Source organism: Acanthopagrus latus, chromosome 1 (assembly GCF_904848185.1).
Source record: "Acanthopagrus latus isolate v.2019 chromosome 1, fAcaLat1.1, whole genome shotgun sequence".
In the NCBI taxonomy this organism is placed as follows: Eukaryota; Metazoa; Chordata; class Actinopteri; order Spariformes; family Sparidae; genus Acanthopagrus; species Acanthopagrus latus.
Window position 1 is genome coordinate 23,316,147 of NC_051039.1, and position 11,392 is coordinate 23,327,538.

Below are 11,392 nucleotides of genomic sequence, written 5' to 3' on the forward strand. Positions count from 1 at the left end.
TACAAAGTTTTCCTTGTACATTTACTAATTTTTACTCAAATACTATTCATATGGGTGAAGTGTCTCGTTCAGAACATATATAGGGGTTTAATTTAATTAATGTTAATTTTGGGAATAATAATAAGTATGAGCTTTAAAAACTCAGTATTGGTTACAGTGACAGCTGATAGAAATGTTGGAAAATCCTATGAACAAGATTTAAAAAGGCTGGAATCATTATTTTCTGGCCAACCTTGACAAAGGAGCTGGGATGCATTTCTGCGGTTGATGAGGTCATGATTAATTAACGGGAAGATGAAATGACACTTACACAGGTAGAAACTGAGCTGAGGATCCTCCAAGTGACTCCTCACAAAATGCCTCACAGCAGCAACTGGACACAAAACAAACACAGAACACCTCCAGTCAGTCACTGTGTACAGTATCATTCATTTTTCGCATGGAATTTCCCTCAGATGTGTTGTTCAGCTGGTTGTCGTGTTGAGGTGGATCTAATCCCTGGAATTACAGACCTGTCTCATTCTTCCCGTCTCTCTGTCACTCTGGTGTGGCTACAGTCATAAATGTGGTGAGGGAGCCACAAGGAGCTTTAACATTGCAGCCATACCTGTGGCTAGCCAGCTGAAATGAACACGCTCCACACTGCACACGCACGCTAACACACACACACACACACACACACACCTGTCTCCAGAGGCCTGAAGAAGCCCTGTAGAACATGTCTGTCAGGAAACTGGACCCTCAGGACCACCTGGAAACAAACAGTGGCAGCAGGTTATTCAGAGTCTGCACGTTTCATATTTCATACAGCCATTCAAAAAAACGGGATTGTGATTTTGCTCACTTTGGGATATCTTTGTATCTTCTCCTTCATCTGTGCCTCTCTCAGAGATTTAGTCATCAGCGGGGCCTCCTCCAATAACTTCCTGAAAGGAACGAGTGAGAAAGAGACAAGACGCGGTTATAATCAAACGAGCTGTGAAATAAAAAGCAGTCCGCAGGAGTCAACGGGGGGAAAGATGAGCACAAAATGTTTCGTCCTCTACCCCGACTCGTGTGTGGCCGTGCATGTGTGTGCGTATGTGTGTGCGTATGTGCGTGCGTGCACGCGCGTCGGAGGCTCGAGACGAATTGCTGTGGTCTGCTTAATTCCACCCTCTGTAATTGCAGTCATTGACACAGTAGTAGCGTAGCCATGAGGCAGCCGGCTAAATCAATGTAGACAGAGATTAAAGGACGTACGCGGTGTGGTCTCAACCTGACGGTGTTTGGTCGATGGCTGGAAGATAAACGTCTGCACAGAACAGGCTCACTAATTGCTCCCTGGATGCCATATTTAGAAGGCTTTTGTAGTGTCTTATAGATGAGAGCATGTTTACAAACACACACAGCGTCTCAGCAGCTGTGGTCGGCTGCGGCCACATCCAGAGAGCGCAGAGTAAACTCCCCTGCATCTGTTTTGAAGAAGCGCTCATAAATAAATAAAAACTTCAAACCCATAATAAATAAAAAAAAAAGAAGAAGAACTTCAAAACGCACGCAGTGATGCCCGCCATTCTCCCCGCCTATGGCCTCTCATCACTGCTATGGTATTCTGCAATTAAGGGTTATACATCGACACAACACCGCAAGGACCAAACGCCAAACTGACTAATTATCTGTTACAAACAGTGCAGGAACACATCTGATCCAGACGTGTTTCTGCAGCAACAAGGTATTTATACCAAATATCACACACGCAGTCCTCTGACCCCAAGTCGCTCAACTTCCTTCTCCCACCTCTCGCTCTTCAGCTGGGCGAAGCGTTTGCGCACATCGTCCACCGTCACTTCAAAGAACTGGTCGGGCAGATTCTCGTGGTCCTCGGAGTGATGGGACATCGTGTCCAGGTGGTAGATGAGAGGCTCCCTCTCTACTGGCTGCAGAAACAGTGAGCGTAAGGATGGTGATATTAAAATATCCACTCTTCTCATCTAAAGCAGAGGTTTTCAAACTGTGAGGCACATGTCGGCAGAGGGACAGACGTGAGACAAAGATTCTGTCTGAACTAGAAGGGACAGGTGCACGCCAGTGTGCTCAAAGCAACAGGGAGTCATTTACTGTTTGGTAGTTTGGCCCATTGATTTGACTGGTGTAGCAGTGACACACAGCTCTTGGAGGCATTTAGGACACTTTTAAGAAATTGACGAGTTGCAGAATAATATTAAGTTCAAGGCTCTTTCAAGGAAAGCTCATGAACTGAAATCAACATGCAACCTGTTAAAAGTTCAGAAACTGGAAGCTAACAGGTTTACCTCCAAGAACTCCTCCCCCTGCTCCATGTCCTCGTCCGGCTGGTTGGCAGTGGTTTGACGCTATGAAAGGAACACAAAAAGCTACTCAATTAAGTTGTACTAAATTACTTGAAGAAGAGAGTCAAGAATGAACTCTTAGTGTATGGTAATATGATGTAATCTACAGAAGTTTGCTTGCATCAAATACAAAATGCTAAACAAATAGAACTTGAAGCAACAAAAGTTGACCTTAAGAGGATTAAGGAAGTGTGATTTGGGCTTACTGGTAGCCTGAAGTGTATTTGAAGTACTGAAAATGCAGTCCACTTTTTCCAAATCTATAAATCATCTCTGCACTAGCTGAAAAATATACTGAAATCACACTTTGGCCAATATAGCCCATGGCCAAGTTTAGCAGTTTGAAGTTAAAATTTACTCTTGATCTTGTACACAACAGCTTGAGAAGAAATGTCCGGACAAGGTTAGTTTATTAGCTGATCTGTAGCTGTAAAGCATACCTCAAGACTATCATCACTTTTTAAGCCAACTTGAATTAATTAAAGTGCTAAAAAATGTTTAGAAAAATGAAAACATCTATAATTTCATGACAACTTGCCAAAACGTAACTGGAGAAATCTAAACAATCCTAGAAACATATATAATGTGTATGTGCACCTCTTGTTGTGGTACCGCTTACTTTGGTGCTGGAACTGTGGCTGGATTTGGCTTTCTTGGCTTTGGGTGATTCTACTGCAACAGTCAGAGCAGCAAGAGATGAGGATGATGAGGACGAAGATAATGAGCGTCCTGCTGCACCTCCCCCAGGACCCCCAAGGCGCTGACCGCCTCCAGAGAAGGGAATGAAGGGAGCGGCAGAGTAGGAGGAGGCGGATGGGTGAGAGTTCAGTCCTGACGGCCCTGCTTTCTCACCATCCTCCTCTGACAAGCCTTTCTCCGCGGGAGGAACCTTTGGTCGCACTGCATCATGGGAGTTTGGAACCTCTTCCTGTTTAACAGGAAGTGTGCTTGTGGCAGAAGTGGGAGGGGGCGCAGGGTGGGTTGGCACTGGCCTGTCGAGGTTTGAATTTTTAATTGGCACCTCTGTTGTTGACGTCTCTGGATGCAAAGGAACAGGATTAGGCTGAGATGGCTGGATAGGCTTGGTTTCCTTGGCAGCAGGTGTGGTTGGTATAGCAGGTGTTTCAGTGGCTTCCCCGCCATGTTCCTCTTCTTGCGCTTTGTTGTTTTTAAGTAAAAACCTTGAACAGAAAAACAAGGAACAGCATAAACTCTCAGCTTTACATTGTTTGCGCTGTTTGTCCATCTTTAAATCAGCTCGAACGTAAACAGTCTACCTGACAATGGCACTTCCTCCCGTAAGACCCAGAGACTTCAGAGTGGCCTTCTTGAGTGCTTCTTCCCCACTCACCTACACACACATGACTTTGTTACAATAAAAATCACTTTCATCTCTTAACGAAGGGAGAGTTAAAGGAACATTGCATACCTCGTCTCTCATGTAAACACACACGGGGGTGGATCCTGACTCAGACAGCTCCGACGCACTGGAATCAGGCGGCGCCGACAGGAAAAACAGACATTAAAGTTATGGATGAATTGTTTTTATTGGCTTCAACAGTGACAAAACCAAACACAGGAGTGACTTTCCCTTGTTCTAGAAAATCAGCTCTGTGATTTTACAATCAAACCTCATGCGATGCAGTGGCACGCTGTCTGCATGTGTAAACCATGTGCGCACAATCCCGTGTTGAGACTAATTGAACCATAAATGTTTTACTATTGTTCTCCTCAATTCTAGAAAAATCAAAGCTTTCCCCCTCTGCCTCACAACATTCCCAGAACTTTTACGCTGGTGTGGGGCTAATATTCATTTCATGGAAGCGTAACTTCCCTGGAAAAGGATCAGGATACGGAGTGATGTCATTTAATAGAGATGAGATGAGGACTGGACGGATGCACGAGCACCTGGGACCGCACAGCTGGAACTACTGAGTAACAGCTGCGTGTGTGTGGTATGTGTTTAAATGAGTAGTGGTGGTGTGTAGGAAAGCTTGATCTGCAGTAGAGGAGTGAAGAGAAGAAGGGATGTTATTTAACAAAGTGTTTGATCATTCCTGCACAATGGCAACCATCACTTTCTGGCAAAACAGTGTACGGTCAAAGACACAAACACATCAGTCATCCACTAGTGACTAGTACTCTGCTGGGGATGTGCCGATATTGAATAAAGTTGCGAAGGAGATTTTTAAAATGTGTCTTTTGTCATATGACTCACAGGAGCACCTCTAAGGCTTGGATAATAACATGACATGAAAATGTATTCTACGCCTCCCAAGCTGCATTTAGGTTAGAGACATCTAATCACCGAGACGTTTTACACTTTAACTTATTGTTCCAGTGTAATGGCATGTTAACGGCACCATCAATGTATTTGAAGGTCGAATTGTGGCACAAAAGGAGGGAGGCATTAGCCATCACACAACCAAAACAGGAGGAGGCATTGGTTTCCCTGGTCACTATACCCAGGTAACTGTCATGTCATGTCATTGTCCGTAACCGCTTATCCCTTTCCATAGGGGTTGCGGGGTGTTGCTGCTGGAGCCAATCCCAGCCTTTTTCTCAGGGTGAGGGCAGAGTACTCCCTGGACAACCCAGGTAACTGTGGAAAGTCTAAACTGCAAAAGAAAAGGAACCCAACCGAGGCAAAGAAGCTGAAGAGCGAGAGTGACATAAACTGAGGTAGAACAAGAGTGAACTGAGGGCATTCACTAAATGGAGAGTGCCGGTGTTGCACTAAAGTCTGTTCCCTAGCTGATATGTTTCCCCTTGCCACCGGGACTTGAGAAGGTTCAAAAAACGTCATTCTTTTTACTCGAACAGTAAGTATCAAAACTGCCAAACTTATCAATACAACTGAGTGTTTCATGCTGCCTTTCCTTCGCCCTGACAATAGGGTTTCTGCAAGCGATACCTAGAATGCCTATGTCCACTTTTGAATTCTGGTTAAACTTTGGATGAAGCCACACCAATTAACACCTCTGACATCACAATGGCAACCAGTCCATCATGCCGTACTGATGGATAAAGCATCTTCTCTCAGAAAAATATAAATGCTTAAAACTAATGGCCAACATTATCCAGCATAGTTGTGTGTTTCTAAGGAAAATTGAGGATACTGTTTAGAAAAACATTTGAAGTTGCAGATCCTCGCACTCAGTATATAACCCCATCTTTATTCTGAACTTAACCCTAAAACTAAGCCTAATCCTCGGACAGCCCTGTGAAGAACCAGAAAAGAACTCTCTAAGAATGCCCTCCATTTTTTCTGTTAGGCCTTCCCAATTAAACACATACAAAAGCACACCCACACACATACACTTTGCACAGGTGTACATGCTCATACACACACCTGATCTCTGGGAAATGTGTGATCAGGTCCCAAAGAGTCTGTCCACTCGAGAAGGAACCCTGGAGCCGAGAGCCATCCACCATCTGCAGCGCAATCCGCACCTGAAGGACAGGAAGCAACAGTCATGCACTGATCTGTAAGTTAAGATTATGTTAAAGACCAAACACGCAGTAACCAGTGTGAAGAAACAATAAAGGGTCTACTTTATCAACAACAGTCCATCTGAAACTCATGAGCTGTTTGTCTAACCTCATCGTATATACTGTGTCTAGAGAAGTAATTAAGAAATGAGTTGCTACGTGTTTTTATCTGGCAGTTTTACCTTACTGGTTATGATCCCAAATTAGATTGCACATGTCTTAGAAACCAGAGGGATAAAAGACCTTATCTTAAATGTTGCTTTTTTTCTTGTGAAGCACTTAAAGGATTTACACTGAGACCTTATTATGTCACAAGCATCAACACTAAAGAAAACATACATACTACAAGAAGAAGGAACTAGTCTCAATTTATTACAGACACATCAAGAAGAAATTGAAAGTAGCTTGAAACTACTCAAGACTCCCTTGGTGGCCATTAGTAAGTTCTCGGCTCAACATTCTTGAGACATTTTGCAGGAAGAAAATTCTTTGATAATCAAACTTGATTAAGTTGCACATGTGTGCCTAGCTCAGTCTGAAATGAGGAACAGCAGGCATCAGGGCGAGTCTCTGTTGTTCTTTCTCCCTCTGAGTCATTCAATGACTTGTTTTTGTTTACTGAACAACCATGTTGTCCAGCACAGAAAGCACGCTGCCCGTCGGCACACCGGGAGAGATGAAAAGAGCACCTTGGCTGTCAACAGGGAAACACGAAACACTCTCACACACCCGTCTGGCTGAAGTGAATGTTGGGAGAGCCTTATTATGTAGGGCTGTACGTGTCTGTACGTGTGTGTGTGTGTGTGTGTGTGTTAATAAAATCTGTGAGGTATCAACAGTCAACCATCCATCAAATGGACAAGTACAACAGATCAAACCCAGCCGTGATTTTACTGCTTAGATTATGATGCCATGATGTCATAGGAAACTACAGCTCAGCTACAACAAAGTGTGTTTTTGGATACAGATCAGATTGGAGTGAAAGCAGGAACACAGGCGGAGAATTTATAAATGACCAGGTACTGACAATAACAAAAAACACAAATACAGCTGACAGAAATACCAAAATACTGAGTGATACTGGACTATAAGGCTACATATCATCTGGGACTTATTTTTATTTAATTATTTAATTATTTACAAATTATGGGTGGGACAAACCATAATATGATTTAATGTAATACAATACTCACTGTGTTGAATTATTGAAGCAGAGGAATTATCTTTCTTTCCTGCAGATATTTGAACTCTTTTGTCTTTTGCCAGTTTGGAGTCATCCCGAAAACACTCATGGCATTTGTAACCATTAGACCCAGATTCCTGCACTTTGTTACAGGCAGTCATCGCACCTGTGCACGCTTAACTTTGAGGAGGTAAAAGCTCTACATAATCCTTTGAGGCACATCTTAGATTACCCAGAGTTTTTCATTGGGCTGGCCCGAATACTTCAGGGTTTCCAAAACTAAATATCCAAATCAGTGTTTTATTTTTATTTTATTTTTTTGAAGAGGAAGGAGACGTTAGATTGGCTACACCGAAAAAGAGGAAAAAAGAGTGATGGGGAGCAAGAAATGGAGCTCCCCTCTGGCATTAAATTAGCAGTTTAATTAGTGGTCAAAGCTCTGAATACTTGAGGGTTATCCTCAGTAGAGTTTAGATGCCCAAAATATGGTACTCAGAACAAGTCCAGTGTTTTGGGGAACTACCTGTATTGTGATGGCAAGCTCTTATCATCAGACTGTAACATGCAGAGGAATTAAATTAATACAGTTAGGAAGGCTAACTGACTGACTTGATGAAAATGATGTGACTCAGAGCTCTCCACCAAAATCCTCATTGAATGAAATGAGGGAAGTTTCTTTGGAAGACCTGTGTTCATTCCTTCAAATAGAGTTCAGAGACTTAAAGAATACAAGACAAGGAGCAGTGAAGCATTGCCGGGGGCTGTACTGTTAACTAATACAATATTATGAGCTAAGCTGGCTGTTTTTGACTTGCTAGACTCAATATTGATATTTGTCGAGAGTTTACACCAGCCACCAATCGAAATAATATAACAAAAAAAATGAATGAATGAATAACAAATGTTTTGATATCTGGTTCAGTAAGCTGTGCTTACACACCAAACTATCCAAACTACTAAAGTGCTTCCATGTGGATTTGGGATATATAGAGTAGGAATTATCAACAGATGAAGTTCACATTCAGTATATTTAAAAGCTATATTTTAGTGACAAGCTTTCATCTCTGTTTCTCGCACAATCAAACCTAAGACTTAACCTGCGATACTAGTGCAAGATCAGTGATGCCGTCTAGCAGATGATGACCGTATGTACCCTTATATATGGTGCTTCACACATACACTAATACAATGACTCTTACTATGGGTCTTTAATATGTGCCTCTACAATGTAACATATCTCTCTCTCTGTCTCTTACACGCACACAATTTTGTTTTAACCAACCTGGCTGTCGGCTGCAGCCTGTTTTCTCGTACTCGTCACGATTTCCAGCTTGGCATTGTTGGGTAGGTTTGCAAACCTCCATGGCAGCGTGAGGTCAACAGTAGTCCTCTGAAACCTGTCAAGAATTGATGACAGATTCATGATGGGACAACTGCATCCTTCCTTGACAACACTAAAAAACAAAGATAAATATCTCTGATGTAGATCTGCTGAGTCATTAGAACAAAAGGTAGCAATTGTTGCATCAATATAATTCATTTGATGAAGTGAAGTCGGTGTAATGGATCAAAACCTGGGTTTTCTCTCAACTGTGAGGCTTTTATTCTTTTTTGGAGATGGTCCAAACACAATTAAACGTTATGAGAAGCCAACATTATATTTATTTGTACCCATTGGTAAAAATCGGTGCTTGAATTCAACCCCTTGGTTCAACACCTAGTAGATCGGACACACCTCGGCTGCTTTGTCCGCCTGGTTTAGTATCAGTAGCCATGACAACTGTTCATCACTGTTATAATCTCAGCATCTGATTATCACGCACAGCACATTGAACCTGATCAGATTCAGTCTAGGCTCAGGCCATGAATTAAAAGCTAACACTGATTTAGCTCAACTGTCAGTGCACTGACAGCTACATCAGCCAACTTATACTCACTTCAAACCGTGATCGTCCGGGTTAAATCCGTGCTTTTTGCAGACATCCTCCAACACCTGCAGGTGTCAAACACAAGATTAATCTCACAGGTCAACAGCTGCCAAAAAACAAGCAAAATCATGTAATTTTATCCGCACGAAAACAGAAACTGATCTGTCACTGGCTAACTGCTGTTAGCCAAACATGCTAACTCAGAACGGGACAGTGTGCTGGTTTACGAACAAAGAAACGCGCAGGAGACAAACAGTCGTCGTAAGAAAGCGTGAAATGTTCTGAAAACACGAGTTACCTGTAATAACGGTGTGTTTGGAGACACTTTAACTGTTTGTCTTCTCCCATTTGGAGTGAGAACCGTCACAGCAGTACCACAGGCAGCCATTGTGTGTCGTGACGTCGCAGTGTTTGTTTGAATAAACTTTATTGACTCTTTACAAGTAGGATTTAAAGGGACACGAGTTAGGGGAGAATGAATTCATTTCGGTGCCCACAGAATTGGAAATTACCACTAAAACAATGAAGAGCAGCGCGTCTTACTATTGGTGTCATTTTGAACAAACCAAATTGCTTTTTTAAAATAAAATGTGCTGTTTAAACGAACAATCCATGTTACATCTGTCATATTCTGCAACACAATACTTTCTATTTTCAATTCTTGTATCAATATCTATTTATTCTGATGCAATACAAGCACAATTACATTGACAGTTGACATATTAAAGAGTAAACTTGAATAAATAGATATATGGACTCCAGTCACATTTTTGATGACTTGCAATCTAACATAACAGACAAGTCTTGGTTGTGAAAGCATTGTGGCTTGACTTGACACAATGACTCAAATGATTTGTCTGGGTCTAATTTCAATGTTTTTGTTTTGCTATTTTTTTAAGTTTCATTTTTTCCTGTTCTAATTTTTTCTGTTCGATTATGCTTGTATCACTCAATACTGATAATTAAATACAGTTTAACTTCATTGTTACTGTTCAGGCTTAAAATATTAGCCCCCCAGGAATTATGGAGCATTTTCCTAAAATTCTTCCCCATGTTTGCAGCATTGATAAAACTAGATATAATCAAACATTCACCGGTGTTATTTAGTAGCTTTTGGTACATTTTGGATATGAAATACATTGTAAGGCTTGCTTTATATCAAATATAGTAAAACAATAAAATGGGGTGGTCAATAATATTAGACCCTATGTGAATTTTTGTTTTCAAAACACATCTAACCAATCAGCTTTCAAACCACACAGTCAATTGGCTTCCTAACAACACCTGAGCATTCAATCAGCATAAAAGTACTCCAAGGAACAGGGCACCTGTACACATTATTGAGAGGGACTACTTTTACTCACCATGCCAAAGACAAAGGAAAGGAAAGTCTTGAGCTCAGAAAGACGATTGTGGAGGCTCATGAGAAGGGGAAAGGCTATACTGCCGTTTCCAAACGTTTCGCAGTGTCTAGAATTGCTGTACGTTGCATCATTGCCAAGAACAAGGAGACAAATTCTGTAAGAAACAAACCTGGGCTCGGTCGTGAACACAAGATTTCAAGAACTCTGGAGAGGAAAATAGTCAGAGATGTCAGCAAGAACCCCCGGACATCTGCCAAGATGATTGCTGCTGACCTGGCCTATTCTGGAGTTGATGTTTCAAGGAACACAGTTGTGAGAGCTCTTCATCGTTGTGGGCTTCAGGGCCATTGTCCCAGAAGAACCCCTTTACTCGAATAGCAGCACATCACAGGTAAATATGAGTTTTGGAAGTCTGTGCACATGGATGTGGCATATGTTTGGCAAAGAAAGGGAGAGGTCTTCAACCCAAAGAACACAGTTCCTACAGTTAAACATGTTGGTGGGAGCATCATGCTGTGGGGCTGTTTTGCAGCCACGGGCACTGGGAGCCTTGTTCGGGTGCATGGCATCATGAAAAAAGAAAATTATCTTGAAATTTTGAGGGATAATATGTAGAAATCTGCTTGTAGTCTAGTATTACGCCGTTGCTGGGTCTTCCAACAAGACACTGACCCGAAGCATACATCGAAATTGATCCAACAGTTCCTGAAGGATACCAAAACCAAGGTCCTGGAGTGGCCCACACAGAGCCCAGACCTCAATCCTATTGAGAATCTGTGGCGGGTGTTCAAAGTGAATGTCCATGCTCGGAAATCAAGCAATTTGGACCAGCTGGAACAATTTGCAATGGGAGAAGGGGCCAAAATCCCTCAGAAGACCTGTGCCAACCTAGTACAGAACTACTCTAAGAGGTTGTTGTCAGTTGTGGCTCAGAAAAGGTACACTATTGAGTATTAATGGCCAGGGGGCTAATAATTTTGGACGTCTCATTTTAGCTCTTTTTTGTTTCAACTCAGTGTATCAATAAAATATCCTAATCAAACTTATTGGACATTTTGTCTCTTTTATTTTGGA

At 42.0% G+C, this 11,392-nt stretch overlaps 1 protein-coding gene across 1 annotated transcript in view; it reads right to left on the reverse strand.

Moving 5' to 3' along the window:
- The window catches only part of aspscr1 (ASPSCR1 tether for SLC2A4, UBX domain containing), an 18,435-nt gene extending 9,066 nt beyond the window's left edge, over positions 1-9,369 (reverse strand). Inside the window, exons 1-12 of the mRNA XM_037109581.1 lie at positions 9,253-9,369; positions 8,964-9,019; positions 8,309-8,423; positions 5,704-5,804; positions 3,781-3,838; positions 3,629-3,702; positions 2,971-3,532; positions 2,295-2,354; positions 1,780-1,919; positions 845-926; positions 685-751; positions 311-373 (exon numbers count right to left, since the gene is read on the reverse strand). Of these exons, the coding sequence (XP_036965476.1) occupies positions 311-373; positions 685-751; positions 845-926; positions 1,780-1,919; positions 2,295-2,354; positions 2,971-3,532; positions 3,629-3,702; positions 3,781-3,838; positions 5,704-5,804; positions 8,309-8,423; positions 8,964-9,019; positions 9,253-9,342 (1,468 nt within the window). The 5' untranslated portion in view covers positions 9,343-9,369. The remainder of the gene's footprint in view (positions 1-310; positions 374-684; positions 752-844; positions 927-1,779; positions 1,920-2,294; positions 2,355-2,970; positions 3,533-3,628; positions 3,703-3,780; positions 3,839-5,703; positions 5,805-8,308; positions 8,424-8,963; positions 9,020-9,252) is intronic.
- Between the last annotated feature and the right edge of the window lie 2,023 nt (positions 9,370-11,392).